The sequence below is a fragment of the Vitis riparia genome, chromosome 6 (genome assembly GCF_004353265.1).
Source record: "Vitis riparia cultivar Riparia Gloire de Montpellier isolate 1030 chromosome 6, EGFV_Vit.rip_1.0, whole genome shotgun sequence".
In the NCBI taxonomy this organism is placed as follows: Eukaryota; Viridiplantae; Streptophyta; class Magnoliopsida; order Vitales; family Vitaceae; genus Vitis; species Vitis riparia.
In genome coordinates, this window is record NC_048436.1 from 13,508,775 (window position 1) to 13,533,068 (window position 24,294).

General features: G+C 32.2%; 2 protein-coding genes and 1 pseudogene across 4 annotated transcripts; all 3 read left to right on the forward strand.

Moving 5' to 3' along the window:
- The first annotated feature begins 3,734 nt into the window (after window positions 1-3,734).
- LOC117916558 lies at window positions 3,735-8,019 on the forward strand (annotated as a pseudogene).
- Window positions 8,020-13,378: 5,359 nt separating this feature from the next.
- Window positions 13,379-16,682, forward strand: LOC117916564 (cytochrome b-c1 complex subunit 8-like). Of its 3 annotated transcripts, none has more exons than XM_034832657.1 (3): window positions 13,379-13,472; window positions 14,087-14,351; window positions 16,398-16,682. In XM_034832657.1, exons 2-3 carry the CDS (start codon window positions 14,182-14,184, stop codon window positions 16,444-16,446), a joined length of 219 nt encoding a protein of 72 aa, XP_034688548.1. In that variant the 5' UTR covers window positions 13,379-13,472; window positions 14,087-14,181; the 3' UTR covers window positions 16,447-16,682. The 3 variants fall into 3 exon arrangements, with proteins under 3 accessions (XP_034688548.1, XP_034688547.1, XP_034688549.1); XM_034832656.1 differs by having other exon boundaries at window positions 13,421-13,472; window positions 14,124-14,351; XM_034832658.1 differs by having other exon boundaries at window positions 13,455-13,472; window positions 14,142-14,351.
- A 1,391-nt stretch (window positions 16,683-18,073) lies between these two features.
- On the forward strand, window positions 18,074-23,924 carry LOC117916559 (putative B3 domain-containing protein At5g58280). The gene is made up of 7 exons (XM_034832653.1): window positions 18,074-18,410; window positions 18,498-18,659; window positions 18,743-18,838; window positions 21,041-21,099; window positions 21,176-21,335; window positions 21,460-21,666; window positions 23,399-23,924. The coding sequence occupies exons 2-7, from the start codon at window positions 18,525-18,527 to the stop codon at window positions 23,690-23,692; spliced, it is 951 nt and encodes a 316-aa protein (XP_034688544.1). The 5' UTR covers window positions 18,074-18,410; window positions 18,498-18,524; the 3' UTR covers window positions 23,693-23,924.
- The last annotated feature ends 370 nt before the right edge of the window (window positions 23,925-24,294 follow it).

Sequence of the window (24,294 nt, forward strand, 5' to 3'; positions counted from 1 at the left end):
GGGGTCCAATAAACAGCATCACTCGGGTATGGGATCAACTCAACTATGGTATCATTTATAATTATGTGTTCCTTCCCGTTTGTTCTAGTCCAATAAACTCCCATAATTTCAAAATATATTTACACACTTAAGATGTTAAGATGAGCCTGTTTCCTTTACATATCTACTCTTATCAAAATCAAATTCTCACATGGCATTGGACCATTAGCATCGGATCATCCTGGCATATGAGAGTCTCCTACTTACTCTATTCTATTTCCATGGCTGCATGTGATTTCATTAATTTGTTGGAATAGCCTTTCTTGCTTTTCTTTTGACCTTTTTCTCTCCTCTAGAAACGAGGATTAAACCCCTCCAAAGTCCTAAATCAAAAAGGAAGAAAAAGGAGAAACGTGAATGTCCTTTGATGAAATGAAAGGGCACTCACCCTCTGGCCTTCCCTCTCATCTCAACCTCATGTACCCACTTTTTCCTTTTAATTTTTATTTCTCGGCCGAGGAGAGGTTTGTTTCCACTTGAACGGTGGAAATTGAACTCCCATTCTCTTTTCTCACCTCATCTCATAAAACACTTTGAAACACTGTGTGAACACAGCCAGCTTTTCAAACGATTAAAAATTGCGTTTGAAGGCCGAATGGGTCAAAGTTTATTATATTTATTTTTCAAAATAAATACCCTCAACCTCTTCGGAAGTAAGTGATTTTAATGTTCAGAGATTTTTTTTTAACAAAAATTAGGTGTTTGAAAATTTGAAAAAAAGAAAAAGAAAAAGAAAAAGAATCATTAAAAGTATTTGAGTACAATCACTTGATAGTTAATTTTTTAAAAAAATATATTTTATATTATATAGTATATTACTAAAAAAAATATATAGTATCAAAACATCTTTTTTACTCTATATCCAAACACTAAATAATTCTCTATAAAACATTTTAATCATAAGCACTCTCACATAGTCACATGTGCTCTAAGGGATGGTGATCCATATTTAGTCCTATTTAAGTTTCATTATACACGAAATGTTTATATATATATATATATATATATAGATATAGATATATATTAAGTTATTTTTTGAGTAATGAATTATGTTAATAAAATTAATGNAATTATTTTTCAAAAACGAAATTTTGTTTCTAAACTTAAATATGAAAAACAGTTTTTACCAGCATATTCTCCATACTTTACATTTATATATAATTTAAAGCTTTGAACGCATTTTCCTCCATTTGAATTGTTGGTCATAATACTCCACCAAAATTATTTTCTATCAAAAGATTTTCTTTTTAAGTTAGAAAATTATTTACGAAAGTAGTTAACAAACAAACACTACCTTCTAAAATAAAAAGAAGAAGGGAATGGAATTATCCGACATAAATCAAAGCAAGAACTTAGCCAACCTCCTCAATGCGATATGCAACCTTATGTTAAATTTACAAGCCACTTCACCAAATTTTGACACCTAATGACTAATGCTCAATTCTCAAGTTTGCTATAAGTAAGATCAAAGATTCATAGATTATCATATATGATGACGATTTTGAATGTTTATGACTCCTCATATAGTGATTTATGATCACACTCTAGTCTCTAACATCCCTTTTGGCAACCCTCAGAGAAGAAGAAGAAGAGACAATTGGTGGGGGGGAGGGTGAGTGTTGGTATCATTTCCTACCCCAGAAACTACACATATGATGGACAAATAGATATTTCGTAGTTATATTGTTGCATTCCAATCCAGGAGGATTCCGCAAGATGTGCATGATTTTAATAATTTGGAGCTTCCCAATGGTTTATTGTGACCCACACATTGTTGTCTCCGGCCCAACGTGCACTGCCACAGACTTTTTAAAGCTCACCTAATAGGAATCCTATGCTTCATTTTCACCCATCTCTCCTTAGACAACTCTTTTTTGTATCTTCTTGTAAAAACTTCCACCTATAAAAAAATGAAAAATGCCACCCAACAATTTCAACGAGGATTGTAAAAAGGTGTGGTTGAATTGGTTTTCAAAGGAAAAGCCTAGTTTAATCCATATTTTCAATTTATATTTGAATCAAAATCAAACCCATCTTTTAGTGATAGAAAAATCAAGTATGTTTAGGATAAATTTGGATTTAATTTAAATGATGGATTGAATAGAAGAGTGCGTTTGATAATAATTTTAGTAAATGTTTTTAAGTTTTATAACACTTAGAAAATTTTCAATCATCCTTTAAATATCATAAAACATCAAACACAATTCTTATAATTACTATCAAACATTAAACTAAGTTAATTTAAAAGTGTGTTTGGTAATGATTTTATCATGTATTTACAATATTTTTAATATTTAAAAAATAAATATTTTCAAGTATTAAAAAAATTAAAAACACTTTTAAGAATTATTACCAAATAAACTCTAAATCTTAATAAAATATGTCTTTAACATCAAATAAATTTAACTTGAGTTTTGAGATTCAAAATATATTTGAAACTTCTAACCCAAAATATAATGAGTATGTTTAAAAATTAATTTAACCATTATGTAATAATAATAAATTAAATTATATAAAACATATAATAATAAAAAATAAAAATAAAAACTCATTAAACACCATACAACTATAAATCATAAAATTTGGAAGTCTTCTTTGAAAACAAACCAATTCAATTGGATTAAAAATTGATGATACTTTTAAAAACACTTCTAACATAAAGATAGTTTTTGAAAAGAAAATGAGGTAATTTTTCAAATAACATTTAAATTCACGTTGATAGTAATTTTAAAAAATATGTTTTTTTTCCATGATACTTGTAAAATAAAAGTTATCAAATATTAAAAATACTAAAAGCATCCCCTACGACCACTGTTCCTCAAAAACACTTTCAAAGCACTCTAGATCGGGTCAGTTTTTTCGATCTTGACTTATTTCATGGGTTCCAACTTCCAACCCCATTAAGCTTTGATCCTGAAGTTCCTTACTCGGCAACAAAAGTACTGACTTATTAGCACTATAATTGAATCCTTGTTTCTTGCGAGAGAATCGTTAGGTAGGTGGGGATGAACTGGTGATGCTTGCGACAGTTCAAACTCTCAGCCCTTGCAGGTCGTGAGCGAGGCCCTTCTGCAGTAAATGCATGATCAGCAGCAGCATCTTAACTCAGATGGGATAGAGAAATTGTCTTGGTTGCAGTAAGTAATATAGGTATGGTGACGCGGCTCGGTCTCACCCTTTTGTTCCCGTGACAATTTTTGTAGCCTTAGACCAGCTAACGACTAAACTTGTACTAGAAACTAGTCATTACCTCCATTTTCATCAGATCTAGTGATTTGAAAAGGCTTGACGAGTTGGCTTAAAGCCCCAGGATTTTCCTACTACAAGATGAATTGGGTTGAAGCTTTGAAGGTGGGGTAACCGAAAGTATATGCATGATGGGGGGAGATGAGAAGTGTGTGAGATGGATAGAGACCAGATACTTTTCAAGATCGGTTGAACTACGTAGTCGTGTCTCAGCGTTGTGAAATGGTAGCGTGTAGCAACGCAGTTGAACGGGAACTTGCTGTCAGTGTCAGACGTCTACTCTACAATCTTACAGCAAAGCACCTTCTCTCTCTCCCCTGTAAAAATACAAAAAAACAAAGCAGGGTAAAAGAAAAATGCAGAGTCCATTAAAACCCCACACCTATTTAAACCAAACCCTCCCTTGCTGAACTAAAAAATGCCACTCATTATTTGATTTGTACCTTTTTCCCTTTTCTTTTTTCTTTTTTTCCATTTTCCTCAGTATTTATTTTTCTCCTTTCAGGGGTTCACTCAGCATACCTTTCCACCTTCTACCTCACGGATTTCTCTCTCTTCCTCTCTCTGCAACCTAAATTTCAAGTTTCAAGTTTCAACCCCTTTTTTTCTGTTTTTCTTTTTGCATATTCTTGGTGTGGAAGTCATGTCAGGTTTATACACTCAGAATTTCTCGTCTGCCAGAGCTCTTTCTCCTCACATAAGAACAGCACCAGATGTTGAGAGGTGTGTGTTGCTTTGTTGAAGCTGTTTCATAATCATTGTTTTTTCTTTCTTTTGCTTTATTAATTTCTGGGTGTTGTGTAATTTCTTGCAGTCAGTATTTGACTGAGCTGTTAGCAGAGTACAGAAGCTAGTACCCTTCATGCAAGTTCTTCCCGTATGCAGCCGACTTTTGAATCAAGGTTCCGTCTCCACTATGAATTCCGGATCTGGGTTTTCTGCGTTTTCATAGGATTTATTGTTTTGCCCGCCTGTTTTCATACTATTCTAACCCAGTTCTTGTCTTGCTTTAACATTTCCCCCATTTTTTCTATTTATTTCACTGTTATGGGTATGACTGCTAATTGGGTCTTAACAGGGTCTTCTCTCACCTTTCATATTGAATTTTAAGACTTCAATTTTTTTTCAATTTGCATTAGGGTGACTATTGTGGGTTAGAATTTGATCTGCTACCTGTGCAGCGGCACTGTTTTTCGAACTTCGGCTAGAGATTCCTTGTTGGGTACCTGTATAATGTTTGACAAAAGTCTTTATTTGTATTTCTCTGAGCAAGAATTGAATTTATCCTTGGATGTTTGCCAGGACAGTCTGGCTGATCCAATTGTCTGTATATGGGATCAAAATCGGGTAATTATTAGACAGCAAGATGAATGCATTGGTCCCTTGGATGGCTTCAATGCTTTTACCGAGCTGTCTTGATTCATATTGATTCTTACTTTCCATGGCAGTTCTTCTTTGATAGCCAACTAGGATGAAAGACTTTTTGCATTACCTTCTCACACCTTGTTATAGCTGTGAATTTCTTTTGAAAGATATTTTACATGTTCTGGACCTCAGGTTTTGTTATCAATAGTTCACTACTATTCGGAAGAAAAATGGTTTACTAGGTTACTACACTTTAATGTTCACAGAGATATTACGGGTTTCCGGTATGATCCCAAAGCAAGGGTTTGGCGACTTCGACAGACTGCAGCGCGGAAGCCCTAGTCCCCTGGGTTCTTCTGAAATGATGCCAAATATTAGAGGAACAAGTTTAGGTGGCTGGAATGGCCTGCCACATGAGGTAAGCGCTCACATATTTGTTTCAACATAGCACCCTGGTTTGCCTCTCTATGCCTTCTATTTTCTTCTACAGTTCTACTCCACAATTTAATATGCATTATTCTCCTTTTTATCATTTGCTGCTAAATTTAATAAAATGAGTGTAATATTACATAAGTTACTTGCATGGGATTCCCCATTAACTTGCCATTTCTTGAATAAAAAAGAAAGCACATTAATGGAAACGACAATTTGAACATACTAGATGAAGACTAGCTTCAATTTCTGGTGCTTCAAGGATCCACAACATCATATCTTGGAGTTAAGTTCATATGATCACCTATTTTGTCATGTTCATGCCGTGCTAAGCTCGTATCCATATATTAAATTTAGATTTAGTTGTCATTATGACCAATAGAGAAATGGTAGCATATTGCTCATTCAAGATTCAGTATGAGAGACCAAGATGGTCTTCGTTTAAGAATATTTCTTAGCAGTGACGGATATATTTATTATATCTAAGGTTGATGGTTATGAAATACATATTTTGTGTTTTCTTGAAAAGAAGCTTTAAATATCATATCCAAAAATCATAGGAGCTATCATAGGCTGTGTTGTAACTTCAGTGCCAATGTTTGGTAGCTGTAAAGGTTGGTATATGGACAATTGTTAAGATATTTTTTTTCCCTTCTACCTGGTGAACGACAAAATGGCTCAATTTTAGGGATGCTGCCATATGCAGAAGTTGAGCCTGAATGAGCATGAATCTCTTGGGAAATGAAGTTGATATGCACTTTACCCCTTGAACTGTATTGGTTAATAGCAAGCCTTTTGTCTTGGGGGTTTCTATGGATCAAGCCCCAAATGAGTGTGGCATAATTGGTGTCCCAAACGAGTGTGGCATAATTGGTGTCCCCAAAATATAGACCCATTTTGAATGTTAAATCAACGATCCATTTTCTGTTAAGAGGAATAACTGGCTCATCTATACAGTTTCATCAGTCAAAGTATTCTGAATGGATACAAATTTAAACCTCAAGGCAACCTGAACATTAAGGACCTCACACCCTGATCATGCTCACCTGGGTTGATTAGCCATTGACATCCCTAGCTCTGTCAGTTTTTAAGTGTATCTGATCGCTTCTGTGCAGAGAAGAAAGGTGCTTGCATGGATGTCAGGCAACCTAAATAATCACATCCATATTTCAGAGGGTGAACTTGCTGCACTAAAAAATTTTTGAAATTTTTGATTGGCATCTATTGTCCACTCCCCATGCAGTTGACTAGTCGCTGTAATATTTTGAACCCTAGCTGGTTCAATATGAATTTTGCTACCATTATGTCTCTATTTCCTTCTATCCTACTGTATGCTCCTCTGAGCAACCTAAGTAAGAAATTGTTTTATCTCATGTATTAAAAATCCTTTTGTTGATTTTTTATTTCCTCTTAATTATTGTTTAACCATCAACTAACAATCCTGATTCCTGTTATGATAATAAGACCTTAGTTGCATTCTGTAACAGAGACTAGGTGGACCACAGGGATGACAATGGACTGGCAGGCACCACCAGGAAGCCCAAGTTCCTATATTGTGAAGAAGATATTGCGTTTGGAGATTCCTGTAGATAGCTATCCCAATGTAGGATATGTACTACTCACCACTGTTTTCTTTGAAGATATTTTGTTTCATTTTAATATGATGTTTTTAAATAAAATATGATCATTCTGAAGTTCTTTATATAGAGGCTAACATATTTTGGTTGGATGCATTTCCTTGTGGATATTTAGTTCAATTTTGTTGGACGGCTCCTGGGCCCTAGAGGCAATTCATTAAAGAGAGTGGAAGCTTCCACAGGTTGCCGTGTATATATCAGAGGAAAAGGCTCAATTAAGGATCCTGACAAGGTAATTCTTTTCTCAAGCCTTAACACTTTTAGTGTTATACTGATTTCTAATTCTTCTAAAATCCCATCAACTAGGTCAAACTTGAACTCTGAACTTGATTGCAGAGTTGTTTTTTCTTTATATCTATCTGTTTTTTCATACATTTTTGTTTATTGCCTTTTTACTCTCAAGGAGGAGGAGTTAAGGGGAAGACCAGGCTATGAGCACTTGAACGACCCATTATACATTTTGATTGAGGCAGAATTACCTGTCAGTATTGTTGATGTACAGTTGAGACGGGCACAGGAAATTATTGAAGAATTGCTCAAACCTGTGGTAATTACTTTTCACTTGATCTTTTCTTCCAAATGTTCATTGGCTATTTAGATACTTCCCTAAATTTTTTCTTTCTTTTCACCACTCTTTTGCTGTGATCAACTATCAACTGCAGGGACATGAGGTGACAGAGAAGTTCTTTTTGACTCTGTGAATCCTCATGGCAGGATCTTCATTCCTTTCTATCTTTCTCTTTTCTTTTCTTTTTTTTTTTTTTTTCTTTTTTTGCCATCATGTGGAGAAATGCAGATTCTCAGAATTGTGTGCATGGAGGATAATAATACTCATTTCCCACATCTTCCAATCTGCAGGATGAGTCACATGATTTCTATAAGAGGCAACAGCTACGAGAACTAGCTTTGCTAAATTCCAACTTCAGAGAAGAGAGCCCTCAACCCAGAGGCAGTGCCTCTCCTTTCAGTTCCAGTGGAATGAAGCGTGCCAAACTGGTCGGTAGGGATTCATTTGATTCATTCTCCTTGATGGTTCCTCAACAACTCCCATATCGGATATTGTCGCCAAACTATGCCTCTCAATGTATCTGGATTCTGTATAGCTACAAAGAGGAGCTACAGAACCTGGCTGGTGAGTTTTAACTCAGGTCCTTTTTCGACTAAAGAAAGAAATCATCTCTTATAGCTTTTGTCACTGTACTAGCTTCTTGTTGTAAAAGTAGAACAATCATTGGATTTATTTCTCTAATTAACCTTGACTTGTTAATTTGATAAGTGTGGAAATTTTATTAATTGTGTATTATCTGGCTTTTGGGGGATCTTGAGGACTAACTTCATATGGATGTGCTCTTTTTTTTTTTTCTTTCTAAGAATTGTAAAACTTTATCTGCTAAGAGGGCTTGTGCATAGTGCCAGGCTCTTTGTCATTACTGGAGAGGTTTTACCCTTAAATTCATGTTGTGGGAGTACTTACGCATACTAGGTTGGCATCAAGATTGCAGCAAGTCCTGTACTCGAATCTGGAATTCCCATCAAGAAAAATGAAAACAAAAACTGGTCTGGTAAAGTAGTGGGAGAGTGATGATTTTGCCCATTTTGTGGGACAAAAGGAGTCTGATAAAAGTACTTTTGGAGAGAGTGTTAAGAGGCATTGGAATGAGACAACGTTTGAAGGTGGGGCAAGGGAAAGGCAACCTCAGAAAAGAGTGGGTGAGGGAAAAGAGATGATAACTGATAAGCAAACCTCTTTGTGACAGTGCAGTTAAAGATTGTCCGAGCAAAGACCTTCCTGATTTCCAACTTTTGTCCACGAGGGACCCCATATGGCATTATGGCGGAGTTGACAGGTTCCACAGCTCCATCCTCACACCTCGCACCTACCCTCCCTTCCTGCATCCACATTGGCTGCTTTAAAAAAGAACCTTCTACGTGTATAATGTTAAAAACTTCTTCCTCCACATGATTGCGGGGTCCAATAAACAGCATCACTCGGGTATGGGATCAACTCAACTATGGTATCATTTATAATTATGTGTTCCTTCCCGTTTGTTCTAGTCCAATAAACTCCCATAATTTCAAAATATATTTACACACTTAAGATGTTAAGATGAGCCTGTTTCCTTTACATATCTACTCTTATCAAAATCAAATTCTCACATGGCATTGGACCATTAGCATCGGATCATCCTGGCATATGAGAGTCTCCTACTTACTCTATTCTATTTCCATGGCTGCATGTGATTTCATTAATTTGTTGGAATAGCCTTTCTTGCTTTTCTTTTGACCTTTTTCTCTCCTCTAGAAACCAGGATTAAACCCCTCCAAAGTCCTAAATCAAAAAGGAAGAAAAAGGAGAAACGTGAATGTCCTTTGATGAAATGAAAGGGCACTCACCCTCTGGCCTTCCCTCTCATCTCAACCTCATGTACCCACTTTTTCCTTTTAATTTTTATTTCTCGGCCGAGGAGAGGTTTGTTTCCACTTGAACGGTGGAAATTGAACTCCCATTCTCTTTTCTCACCTCATCTCATAAAACACTTTGAAACACTGTGTGAACACAGCCAGCTTTTCAAACGGTTAAAAATTGCGTTTGAAGGCCGAATGGGTCAAAGTTTATTATATTTATTTTTCAAAATAAATACCCTCAACCTCTTCGGAAGTAAGTGATTTTAATGTTCAGAGATTTTTTTTTAACAAAAATTAGGTGTTTGAAAATTTGAAAAAAAGAAAAAGAAAAAGAATCATTAAAAGTATTTGAGTACAATCACTTGATAGTTAATTTTTTTTAAAATATATTTTATATTATATAGTATATTACTAAAAAAATATATAGTATCAAAACATCTTTTTTACTCTATATCCAAACACTAAATAATTCTCTATAAAACATTTTAATCATAAGCACTCTCACATAGTCACATGTGCTCTAAGGGATGGTGATCCATATTTAGTCCTATTTAAGTTTCATTATACACGAAATGTTTATATATATATATATATATATATATATATATATATATATATATATATATATATATATATATATATATATATCTATAGATATAGATATATATTAAGTTATTTTTTGAGTAATGAATTATGTTAATAAAATTAATGAATAAAAGTATAAAAATTCTTGAACTCAACTATACTTATAAGTCAATCAAAATAGCTTTTCTATTAATTGATTTGTCATACAATGGAATTAAAATTTTATATATAATTATTTAAATAGATTAATATTTTTGTAAAGTTTGATCTATATTAAAGGTGCAACTTTATACTAGTTAAACCTTATTAAATCCAATGTTTGAGAAGGATTTGATAAATATTTTTATATTTAAATTGAACTTGGATTTCAAACTCAATTTTGAGTTAGGAGAGTAAAGACTTTTAGTATCCTTCATTTGAACTCAATGAAATATTTTGTATTTTATGTTATAATGTAAGAATGGTATTTAAAGTGTGTTTGATGGTGATTTTAGGAAATGTTTATAGCGTATTTAATATTTGAAAAATAAAAATTTTCAAGAGTTAGAAATTTTAAAAACACTTCTTAAAATTACTACCAAATGGACCTTTAGTTTTTATGAGTTTAAATAATTTAAGAGAAAAACATTATAAACTTTAACCATATTATGTATTACTTTATTATTCTAAATATATATAATTACTTAAATTTTGATATAAATATAGAAAAGATAAAATTAAAAGGGATATTACAGGAAAGTTCAACACAATCTAACCTGAATTTATTCATAGAAATTTGCACGACTTATCTAATTTGAGTCCTAATCCCATAAACCCGAACTTTAACTCACCTAAACTTGAAAAAATGAAAGTGAGTTGAGCTCAGATTTAGCATGTTGGATTAAGGTCAAATTGGCTCGGGGATTGGGTTGAGCACAAACCAAATCCAACCCAATCGCTAATGTTGGAGCCTAGAAAAGCTTCACTAGGGAAGGGGATCTGACCCAACTACAATCGGGAAATCCAATTCAGATAGGGCAAGGGATTTTTAATAAGAGTACGATAGTTTTAAAAAATAATTCTTAAACTACTGTTGTAGAAAAAACAATTCCAAATTTACAGTAGTTTTTGCCCAGTAGGAAAAAAACGTTATTTCTTTTTAAAATCGTCTTTTCAAAAGACGATTTATATGCCAAAGAAATTGTTTTTGAAGATACAATTTCTAAAATTCATTTTTTTTTTAATTACACACTAAAATTGTCTCTTCAAGAGACAATTTCTTAAAAAAAAAAAATGTCGGGAGAAATTGCCTCTTCAAAAGATGATTTTCTCCTAAAAAACAAAAAAAAATTGTTTGGGAGAAATCGTCTCTTGAAGAGACTATTTACTCCAAAAAAAAAAATCCATTTTTTCATTCCCTATAATTTTTTTAATTAATGACATTTTTTAATAACATAATTATTATGAATATATGTTATAAAATTAATTAATTTTATTTACTAAATTTAATATCTAAAAAATTATGATTATTGAGATATTTATCAACAATAATATTTATCAAAATATAAATTATGTTTAATATTTAGATATTGATTTAAAAAATATTTTCCTCTTAATCTTCATTTTTTTAAAAAAATTAATTCAATTAATTATAACTAATAAAATTAATTTACTTTGATATTGTTTTTTATTTATAAGATAAATAAAATTTATCTAATATTTTTTATTTCTTTTGCTTTGTAATTTAAAAAAATTATTATCAATTTTATGTGAAAAATGAGTTTATAAAAAACAAATTTGTTATTCATTTATTAAATAATTATTAAAAAATAAATAATTTTGTTTTTATTTTAATTTTAAATTTAATTTTATTATATAATTTTTAAAATTAAAACTATTAATCTTTAATTTTAAATTTCCCTGTAAAAGGAATAAAATATAGAAAAATAAATTAATTTATTATTAAATAAATTAATTTTCAATAAAATTTTCAGCATTAAGAGATATTATTTTTTAAGTATTAATCAATTTAAAAAGAAATAATAATCATTTGTATATTAAAATATGTTATTTAGTAATTATAAATGATAAACAACTAAAGTAATTTGAAAAAATAATAAAATATTTCTTTAAAAATAATTTAATACACTTAAAATTAGAAATGATTAACTTTTTTTATTAAGAAAATTTTGAGGAAATATTTTGTTATATAAAAAATTTTATCGGTTTTTAATTCTTAATGTTATAGGTTTCAAGAAAATTGATCAAATAATAAATAATAAATAAAAATTAAGAAATCATTTTTTCAAAAACTATATATCCAAATAATAGCTTTGAAATTCAAATACACAATATCATAAATATAAATACCAAGTCAATCCTTAATTATCAAATGTTTTTAATATTAAATAATCTAAGTCACCTACCATCATGATTATAAGAAAATCAATAATATTGTTCATGTAAATACTAAAAAACCAACAAATATCTCAACAATTAATAAAATATCAACCATGATAAAAAAATCAATTATTATCATGAATTTAAAAAACCAATAACCTTATTCATATGAACCGTCAACAAAAAAAAAAAAAAAAAAAAAATCAATATCTAAATATTAAACTTAATTTATTTTTTATAAATATTATTGTTGATAAATATTTCAATAATTTATAATATTTTTATATATATTAAAATTTAGTAAATAAAATTAATTAAATTATATATATATATATATTATATTATTAAAAAATACATCATTAATTAAAAATTTTTAGCAGAAAATTGCCTTTTCAAAAGACGACTTCTCCCAACCTTTTTTTTTTGTTGAGAAAATCATCTATCCAAGAGACGATTTCTCCCCATTTTAAAAAGAAATAACGTTCTCTCTTACTTGGCAAAAATTATGGTAGATTTGGAATTATTTTTTCTAAAAATATCGGTAATTACGGTAGTTACTTCGATTTTACGGAAAAAAATTATTTAAAATTCATAAAAATATTTGTAAAAACTCTAAAAAATTATAAAATAAGTAAGAATACACATTTTTAAGTTATTCTGTAAATGATATGATCAAGAAGAAAAACATTCGGATATATCAATAGATTGGATATTTGAATTTTAAGAATAATAAATATGAATTTTGAAAGTGTATAAAGTTAGAATTGAGTTAAAAAAATATTTGATTTTATTGAATAAAAACAATTTATACATAAATATAATACATATGATATTGTAATAGTCTTAGTATAAAAATGAATATCGATGTGATTCCTTCATATTATTATATGAAGGGATGTCATCTTATTGAAGACAATATTTATTTAAAAATATTTTTATTAAAATATGTTTTTATTACATTTTAAATGAAAAATTAAATTAATTTATATAAATATTTTATTTGAGATTTAATTTTTAAAATTTTATTAAAAATATGTGGTAACAATTTTTCCTACTATTATTAATTTATTTAAATAATTAAAATTATTAATAATTTATCTTATCAAATTAAGTTTAATTTATAAAATATGATCGATAAAAACGAAAATTTCAATCCATGTTAGTGATTTAATCAAAATAGAGATGGATAATTAATAATTATTTATACGGAGACAGGAAAATTGTTCTCATTTCCTTTTTTTATATCTCTACTAAATCTAAAAATCAAAAGGGTCACCCGCTTCTCTCACTCGGCATCAAGAAGCCCTTTCTGAGGTTGCCCTCCAGACGAGAGAGAATCCCTAAAAAGGCCCTATTTTCCTCTGCCACTCTCAATCCTCGCAGGTACTAATCTAATCCTGTTTTTTTTTTGCAACCCCCGTTTGATTCCCAAGAAAATCCATCCCCCATGCGATTTCCGGGAAAATTCATCCTCGTTTGATTTCCGAGAAAATCCACGAGAAACCCCCAAGGAAAACCAAAAAAATTGCTTTTTTTTTCCTCCCTGTGTTTTCTGGATATGTTCGTGGGGTCTCTTTGTTTTTGTGCTATTCGATTTAAATTTCACGAACCCTAAATCCACGATTTTTGAGCCAGGCTTAAAAACACAACCTTTGCCTGCAAAGCATCATCAGATTACCAAATAACATCTTATGTTTTTTTTAAAAAAAAAAATTGGACAGATTTTGTATCCTGTGCGCGGGCTAGACTGGTAGGAAATATCGGGAAATTTTCCGAAAAATCGGTAAAATGCCGATAAATACCGAAATATCGGCGATATTTTCGAAAATTTACCGAAATTTCGGTCGACCGATAATCGGTGACGAATATCGTATCGGACCCGGCTGATTAGCGATATTTCGGAGAAATATCGCCGAAATTTTCCGACATTTCAATCCTTGAACGGTAGTTTAGGAATTAATTTTTTAAGATCGTCGTACTCTTATAAAAAATCCTAGGGCAAGTATATATCTAAAAGAGAATCAATATTGAAAGGCGAAAATTCGAAATCAGTTGGGGAAGGGCGAGAGACATCGAAGAGAAGAAGAAGAAAATGGGGAAGACGCCGGTGAGGATGAAGGCGGTAGTGTACTCGCTATCACCGTTTCAGCAGCAGATCATGCCTGGTTTGTGGAAGGATCTAACCACCAAAATTCACCACAAGGTCACCGACAACTGGATCAGCGCCACTCTCCTCCTCGCTCCTCTCGTCGGTACCTACATGTAATTTTCCCTTCCTCTTTCTTCTATTTCTTTATCTTTTATTCTTTACTCAAATTGATCTCCGTGCTTGCATTTCCATCCGTTTCATTTTCATTTTCGTTTTATTTATTTATTTTTTTGCCTTAGGGTTTGTTGATTTGTTAGGATGTTTGAACAATCTTATCCGATCATCTGATCGTCACGTTCATTAATGAGATCTAACTCTAGTTTTGAGAGATTCTGATGTCGTTCACGTTTTTTGACATTGGTTGGGTTTGAGGCGTTGGTTTTATGGATATCCGATTCTGATATCAAACTAATAATAGATAAAATCTGAAATAAAAAATCATGTACAGGGCAATGGGATAATTGTGTCAAATCCGTTTTTAATTGATGATGGAACCCGAAGGGCTGGATCAAGATGCAAAGGCCTTATTTTTAGGTTAGATACTTGGAACAATTTAAGCATATGGGCATATGAGCTGACTTCTATTTTGTGTACTTTGGGAAAGCCCTTTTGATTTCTTTACCGATTTCCTGGTGAATGGTATATGAGATGTTCCTACCATTTCCATTTGATGTTTTCTGTTGCATCTATCCTATAATCTACTCGACGTAGGGCGAGTTTGAAGCATTAGTTCCCATTTGAGGGGCTTTCCTCCTTTATGCCCCTATCTACAATGCATGGTTCCTGGTTGTATGTTCCCTGTCAATGAGTGTCTCATGGTAATGAAATTTTGTTTTCCTCCATAGAGATATATAGCAATTTCAAAGAATCTTTTACAAGTGGCTTCTTTTTGCACTTGCTACCATCATGTGTAACAAAACAGGAAAAAGAAAAAAGAGAGGTATCCCGTTGGAGATAGGCATGCATATCATTGGTTCCCAAAACTGAAAAATGCATTTATATTTCAAAAGTTGATTTAGCTGCCATAGTAAACCCTAACCTGAATCCTGAGGCCTAACTGTGTACCATCTTAAGTAAGATGGCTTCTCCAAGTAATTAAATGGGTACCTATCAAAAAAGTAATTAAATGGGTAGACTTATGTCTTGGTGAAGAACATCATCAGAGCAGATGATTAGTATGTTTTCCCCGTCTTAAGAGCCTCCAATCTCTAGAGAACTCTTATCCCTTCCCTGGTCAAAAGTTCTCTTGAAGAGATAGATCACTTTATGATTACTGATATCCTTTGTCCACTCTTTGGTAGTCTTAAAAAGTTATTATTTTGTGCAATTTCTTGAAGAGAAAGAATAAGATTTTTTTTTTTTTGTATGTATATTGTATATAATTATTTGATGGAATCATGTGGAGAATAAATGATGTGTATTCTTCCAAAAAACAGCACCTAGCCCAGAGGATTTTCTGTTTTGCACCCTCTCAATAATGCAAGATGAAGTGAGATGGTTCTTCTTCACTCATAGTTATGAACAATTTAAACATCATATTGAAGTTTCAATTATACTCCAGTTTTATTCTTCTTCTAATGTTGTGAACGTTTCACTGTTACATGAGATATGGCGTGTTCAAATGGTGTAAAAGTTGAATATGAATCATATAACTTTGTAGTGTAGCTAGATATCCTTAAGTGTATTTCATTTGTTGATAAAAGTCTTTCTAGTGCTGGCATGCAACTGTATCTATATACAGCTTGTGTATGCATGCCTCATTAGTCATTAGGTGCAGAATATCAGGTTTTACTTATGTAATTAGCAGGGCTGGTCTGCTGCTCAGCCTTAATTCTGATGATGCTTTGCATGTATTATACTAATGTATAGTTGGCTTGTATTTGATGGGTTTGATGTTTCAACTTTTGAGCGTAAGTGCTCCCTCTGAAATTTGAACTGTTGGACAAATAACATATTGATTGATGAATCTTTTTTTTTTCCTACCCAAGCTGCATAAATTAAGTTTTTGCCCAGAGATCCTTTTTGATGCAAAAATGGTTTAAACTTCTTATATTGCAAGCACATAAAAACTAAAAAGGGGCTCTCTGGTATGACAGCCAAAAGTGTTTGATTCTAACTACAATTCCCCTACTTGTGTCTACATCTTGGAATGCATGCAGATATGTTCAGAACTTTAAGGAGAAGGAGAAGTTGGAGCATAGGTACTGAATATGCCTGACAGCAAGTCAAGCGTCTTCTAATCCTTTGAAAGGCTTTTTGTATTTCTCTCGTTTTGCCAGCAAATAAGCTGAATGTTATGGTTATCAACTGCATTTGCAGTTGGGGAAACCTCGCTCAACCTTTTTTGTTCATTACCAGATACAAGTTAGTGTGATTTGTAAACCATGCTTAATTTTTACTTTTCCTAATTTCATGGTATTAGTTATTCTTAATCTGTTTTGTTATTTCTCCTGTGTCTTTATTTGTTGAATATTCCATTCATGGATGTCCTGCAGGCACCAGGCATGTAGATAAAGAATGCCTGGTAGCTAGTTTGTTGAGCGAGGACCTGCCCTTGTTGGTTTCACTCTCTCTAGTGTATGATTATACTACTTATACCATGTCTCCTCTGGTAAAGGGCCTGGTTTCTAGTTCATTGCTTCGGGTACTTCGTAAACAATGTGGCCTCTAGTTGTTGGTCACCTATAGGTAGGTCTGGATAAAAATTGAAATTTTAGAGCCGTTTGGGAAGAGAAAAGGGGAACAAATCCGTGGATAACTTCAACATTTAGCCCTTCTTTGATTATTTTTTCTAAAATATTACTGCAAATCTTTTTGAATGAAAAGAAACAAAAGTAGTGTTGTTGTTTTTTTTTTCTCTTTTTGAAATAATTTGAGATGAGAAGACACCTCCCTATAATCGTCAGATACTTGATATATTATGTTTGCATGAATGAGCTCCAGTTCTTGAATTGAAATATTACTAGACATGATATTGAAATTTTTTTTTTTAGTTTCTATTCAAATGTTAACGCTTTGAAAACCTTTTTTAATGAAAAAGCTAATAATAAAAGTGAAGTGAGGTCACTTTTGGTAACAGTTTCCTAAGTACTCTTCGGTAATCGGCTTTTAAAAACGGCTATCTGTTACCAGACCAAGTAGGCTTGGTAAGCAGGAATCAAAAATAGGTTTTTTTTGTCCTCAATTGAAAGTGTTTTTGGAAATATTTTTTTCTTGTTTTTTAAGAGTTATTTTAAAAATAAATTATATAAATATAAAAAATGATTAAAAATGAAATGCTACAAATATGCATTAATTTTAGACTTTTGTTGTATAAAATATGATATAATAATTTTCAAAATTTGTTATGTAAAAATATTTTTAAAAACATTTTCCAAACAAAGCTTAATGCCTTATTTGGTAATAGGTTTTTTAAATGGTTTTTTGTTTCACATAAAAACATTTGATAAATAGAAAAAAAAAGTATTTTTAGATAATATATTTTAATTATTTTTTACTATTTTTATTAATATATATATATATATATATATATATATATTTAAAAATATAAAAAATATATTAAGATTTAAACTATTTAAAAAGACTTATGTTTTTACAAGACATTCTATAATAATTTTTAAAAACCGTTTATCAAAATTGTTTTCGCTTACACTTTTATAACAAAGCCAAAGCCCTACTATTGCACCGACTTTTAAATGATTTATCGAACACTTAGAAAGCAAAATCAGATAAAGTACTTATTTCCCTGAAAATTTGGCTAGAAGGACGGATACCGGGCACGTCGAGACTTAACTCGGGGGTTTCACACGTGCGAAATTTCAAAAATATCAAAAAGTGCGCCTCAGCTTATATATATATATGAACTAGGTATGTTATACAGTGAGGTGCGAGTTTCTCGACTATCGAGGAGAGGATGCTCATGACAGTATAGAGAGGAAAGAAGAGACATCGATAACAAATGAGCGAGGAAATTTTTTTTTCCTCGTTTTTCCACTTCAATTCAAATTTAAAAGCGAAGCTCTCTCCATTTTCTCTCCCTCTTCTACTGGTGTGAGTCGTGTGACGTTCGTGTTCCACATTCATTTTCCTTTGGTTGCTCTCAAAAGTTAGGGCAAATCAAATTGCTGAATTTCTGTTGCTGTGATTGATTCCCCGGAGCTCTCGGATAGTTGGTTCGGTTCAGCTGTCATTTCATTTGATTTTGTTTTTCTTGGCTTTACTGTGATTCGACTTACATTACTCACTCGCTGTGTTTTCAGGTTGTTTGTTTTGATCTTTCACTTTGAATGGCGGCCGCCAGCTCTTATGAAGAGGCTCGCAAGCAGCACCTTGAAGAAAATAAAAAACGGCTTGAAGATTTGGGGATTTTGAAAATTTCTCAGAGTTTATCACTTCTCACCAATTCTAACAGCAAGTCTCAGGTCAATCTTCACTGCTTTTCTCATCTGTTTCCCATTCCTTAATGCGTTTGATTCTTTTATTTATTGTTTTTATGGTGATACAGAAGCGTCCCCAAAAGCCTAAGCCGGAGGGCGTTTACATGTTGGAGCCAAGACGCTCTTCACGGGTCCGCAACTCTGTTGCTTCATATTGCGACGAAGTAAGTATTTACGTCTTTCATTTGTTAGCTACCGAAGACTAAAAGGATGTGAAATAGGAACACTAGAAGGAGAGAACTTAGAGAGGGGGGAATGAGAATAAATACTTAAGTTATTAATGATTGTATAATAGCATCCTATCATGCTAACAAGCTTTAAGACGAGAAAAATATCTAAAAGTCCGGTTGGTTATTTTTCCTGCAAATTTCTTTTGGGTATGTTTGGTTCTTAGGAAAATATAAAAGAAACAAAAATAAAATAAAATTCTAATATGTTTGGTTATAGGAAAGTAGCGAGGAAAAAAAAAAAGTTAAAAAGAAAATATTTTTTCATATTTGGTTTTTTTTTTTTTTTTTTGAAAAAATCAAACATAGTTAAATTAGTTAAAAATTATATATTTTCAAGTTATTAAATTTTTGTTAAAAGAAAAAAAAAAGTGAAATGAATTTAAAGAAACACCTAAAAATAATTTATTAACTTTATATTTTATTTTTCTCACTTCTTTTTTGTCATTTTTCTTTACTATTTTCTTTCCTTCTAATTTTTCCTTAAATTTTCCAAAAAACTAAACATAAGGTTAAAAAAAAAAATTATTTTCTTATATTTGGATGTCATGGAAAAAGTTGAAGAAAATTTTTCAAAAATTTTCCTTTCGATTTTCTTTAGATAAAAGCAAGAAAAGTTAAAAAAAATGCAGTTCTCAACCATTTAATTCTCTTTTAGGTGAACGAATTAGAATTTCTTTTATTATTATTTTTATTTTTTATAATTGCCACCCCCCTCTTACCCTTATATTTTCCCTTTTTTATTTTTTTCACTCAAAATTTTTGGAACCAAAACATTGTCTTTAATTTCAATTGTACATGCCAAAATCAAAAGTGTCCTACAATTCCCTATTTCATGTTGTTCATTGTTCTTTTTTTAAAAGCCTTTTCCTCTCATGATCATGAATTTTGCTAGTTTATTCTTTAATCCATTGGAATATTAATGGTAGGGAATGAGAGAAAGGTTAAGTTTTGGAAGGACTTGTGGTGTGAGGACCAAATGTTGAAAGAAACTTTCCCTAATTTATTTGTATTGGCGATTAATAAGGATGAGTGGGTGTTAGATGCTTGGGAGGAGGGTGAGGAGTTAGGTAGTTGGAATCGTCTCTTTTCAAGACATTTTAATGATTGGGAGATGGAAGAGGTGGATGACTTGTTCTAGAAACTGCAACCTTTGGTCGTGAGAAGAGATGTGGAGAATGTTTTGAGTTGGAAAGAAAGTAGGAATGACATTTTTTCTGTTAGATCCCTCTACCGCTCCTTCACGAGGGCCTCTAGTGATCCTTTTCCTTGGAGTATTATTTAGAGGTCTTGGGCTCCAATGAGAGTGAGTTTTTTTTTGCTTGGGAAGCGTCTTGGAACAAAATTTTGACCATCAATCGGCTCAAAAAGATGGAACATGCCGAATAGGTGCTACTTGTGCAAGGAGAAAGAGGAAACTGGTGACCATCTAATCTTGTTTTGCAAGAAGGCTACAATGTTATGGAGTTTGATATTCTCTCTTTTTGGTGTGCAGTGAGTCTTGCACTCCTCGATTAAAAGGAATTTGCTTGGTTGGCATGGTGCTTTTGTGGGCAAGAGAAGGGAGAAGGCATGGAGGGCTGCCCCTCTATGCTTAATGTGGACTTTATGGAAGGAAAAAAATGAAAAAGTGTTCAATGATATTGAACGGTCTGACCAAGTTATAAAACATTCTTTTTTGTATATACTTGTAAATTGGGTTAGGGTGTATCTAGAGGATTATTCTTTGTCTATGATTTTATAGAGTGGTTGTTTGTCTAGTTAGGGGAAAGGATTTTTGTCTTTCTTTTTGCCTAGTTTCTTGGGCGATATTTGTATATTTTGTGTGTACTTCATCCCTTCTAGGCGTTTCTAATACAAGCTCTTATTGACCTATAAAAAAAAAAAAAAAAAAAAAAGTATATTAATGGTAGGAAATAACCCCCCTTCAAACAATCAAAGTGGTTGGAGTTTTTCTATTTGGAATCATATTAGTTGGGTCTAATTCCAATTACCTTGGTTGGATTATTTGTGCCTGCATGTTCACAGGATGGTGATCGGTTGGACCTTTAATTAATTAATGACTCCTTTTTTCATCCTTTCTTTAATCAACGATCCTTTTTTTTTTTTTTTTCCTTTTTTCTTTTTTTGGCATTACAGGTTGACATAAGCCTTCCACCTTTGCGAAAAAGGTCAAAGTTAAATTCATCATGGGCAAGGTGGATTTTTCTTTCAAAATTAGCAATGTATTAAATTTCCATTCTAATGTTAAGCACTAAGATATGGGATTTTTAGCTATCTTGCAAGGCCATTGAATGAAGTTAGAACTGCTTCTTATGAAGAAAGGGTTCATGCTATCAAGGCTGCAGAGGAGATCCAAAGCAATCTACAGTCTGGAAATCCATCTTTTGTCAAATCAATGGTTCGATCTCATGTTTATAGCTGTTTTTGGCTGGTAAGTAACAATTAATTAAAATACGGTTTATCTCAACCTAGTGAAGCTTCATTCAATATATCCAATTCATATCCAAATGCCTTGTGAATTTACTAATTTATTATTCATTGTTTCATGATTACAGGGGCTTCCTTCCAAGTTTTGTGGGGATCATCTACCAAAAACGTTATTGGACATGGTATTAGAAGATGAGAATGGTACAGAATATGGGGCTGTCTATATAGGCAAGAGGACTGGGCTTAGTGGTGGTTGGAGAGGATTTGCACTAGATCATAAACTGGATGATGGTGATGCTTTAGTATTTGAATTGATTGAGCCAGCAAGATTCAAGGTATACATAAATTTTAACTATGTAGTTTATGGATGCTTCCATACTCGTTTATTATTATTATTAGTATGTTGTTATATTCATCTTGGATTATTTTCATATTAGCATGAAGCCTGCCTCTGTTCCTCAGTCCTGTGCTTTAGATATGCAAATGATATTCATTAGTTGGTTAATTCTACCACCTATAATTGTTATAAACCTTAACTAGGTTCAAAGCCATTCTACTATTGTCGCATTATTATTTTTAGCACATTAGCTTGTTTTGAAGTGGCTTTCATATTATAGTTAACACCTAATTCAGTGTGGAAATATAAATCCTTAAGGACAAACACTGGTTATGTAGTTATCACCTAGCTACCTTCTGAAAATGCAACTAAAATTTGATTTGTAGGTGTCAATCGCTAGTTTTACATACCCAGTTAGCCTGTTTAAGAATTATACAAGCTTCAAATTCAGAAATAACATAAAAGAAGCAAGGGTGCAATAAAAAGAACTACACAAACTTCATAGAAGATATCCAATTAATAACACGATGTAATTACATAAATGGACTAATGAGATCAGAAAAGAATGAATGAAATAAATTGGCCTTTAAACCGTAATTGGAACTGACAAAGCTGGTGATGCAGCTGTTCATGGGCTCCTGGTTGTCAAGGCCTAATTGTTTTGCATTTGAGGTGTCAGCCGCAAATTCAGAATTACACTTTTGTAGAGACATTCCTTGTCAATAACTGACTCAAGACACATGTTAGCTGTTAAGTGGTTTGAAAAATATCACAATATTGGACTGTTTAGAGGGTTCTTTAGGTTAAAAAACCAGCATGATTGCTATCAAACCTTCTGATTTCTGTTTTATTGAAGCAGATTTAGTACACAGTTCTTCCATCCAAAAGCATAGAATGTAAACACATGGTCCAGCGTTATCCACTAACCTAATTTGTGGCAATGTCTCTTAATTAGATTGAGGGCGTCTCTTGATTAGATTGACACCATCTCTTGTTTGATCCCAATTAGTTCATGCTGGTCAAACTCTATTATATAATATGCACAAAGTGATCGCATACTTGAACTTGATCATCCCCTGAGTTTTGATTTCCACCGAGTTCACGCATACTTGTAGTTAGTGTACACCTAGATTTGTTTTAGTTTAAATTCTTCTTGATTTGTAGGAATCAATCACCCTTATTTCACAATTCTTTTTTTCTGCATTTAAAATTACATCAGGGTGCCCACTTGAATTTGAATAATTCCATTCCCTCCTAATCAAACAAATCTTCTTTCTTCTCACATCCTAGTTTTCTTTTTCAGAAGACTACTGTATTGTATTGTTTCTGGACTATGAAGAGCATGCTAAAGGGCATTCTACTACCATGATTATGTTGTTCTAGAACAAATGTTCAGCACAAATTGTTCTAGCTTGTGTAACTGAAACTTGATTCTTGTCTTGGGATAGGGATAGGGGATAGGAATACAATATGAGCTTCCATTACAATTGTAATCATACCTGATCATGGTTTAACATGTTATTGATTTATTTTCCACAATTCTTGCTGCTTTGCATCTACTTTGCCTATGCTTCCAATGTATGCTTATATCTACCTTCAATAATTGTATCTCTTGCATTTACTTATTTTCCAGGATTCCAATTAATGTCTCCATCTAGAATCATCAGATGTAAGTCTTATATCATGTATATAGCTTAAAAGAAAATATATATATTGTGGTACTTGTGCAGGTTTATATAGTGAGAGCATCAGAAGTTTCAAGTAAAAAAAATGATGCGGAAGTAGATGAAGTACATAGTGCTGCTAAAAAGAGATCAAAGCGAGCTACAAGGTTAAATAAATGCAATGAATCTGAACCAAAACAAGATCGAAAATCAACCCAAAAAGTACTTGAAAGTAGTGAGTCAACGGTCCATCAAGGGGGTGGAGTGAAAAATGAAGACGAGTTAGAGGATGTAAATGCGACCGAAGGGCCTAGAAAGAGAATCACCCGTTCAAAGCGTCTGACTAAGAAATTATCTTGAGAAAGTTCCGTTTTGAAGGTGGTAAGTGCTTGGAATCATTTATTTGGTGGTTTAGGCTTAAAAGAGTTCTACTGCATATATGAAGCAACAAGTGGTTTTTTCCTCTCTTTTTAATTATTTTGACAGACTTGCTAATGATTAAGGATGATTGATTTTGTGATCAATGGACAACTGAGTTAAGTGGTGTTGTACCATCTCGATTTTTAGACATGCACATGCATTTGTCAGACTATGGGCAGGTTAAAAATAGAATTGGAACGAAAATTAACTTCTATACTTGTTATTCAATCATATATTAAAAGGATCATTATACCTACACGACTATCTATTTGATCAACCTACCTAATGGAAGGTAATGATCCTATCACGTACTTTAATGCAGTTAAATTGATTTTTCATTTTTTCGTTCCTTTTGCTTCTGCTTCGGAGAGAAGCCCATTAAATGGAAATTGCGGTGAACCATTCTGAAGTTAGTTGCGTCCTCGCATTCTATTTTTAATAATTTCATGGGGGAACTAATGCTTTGGGAACATATTTAAATTAATGTGGTACAACATTTTTAACATCTTTATTAATTATGTCATGCACTACTATTATTATCA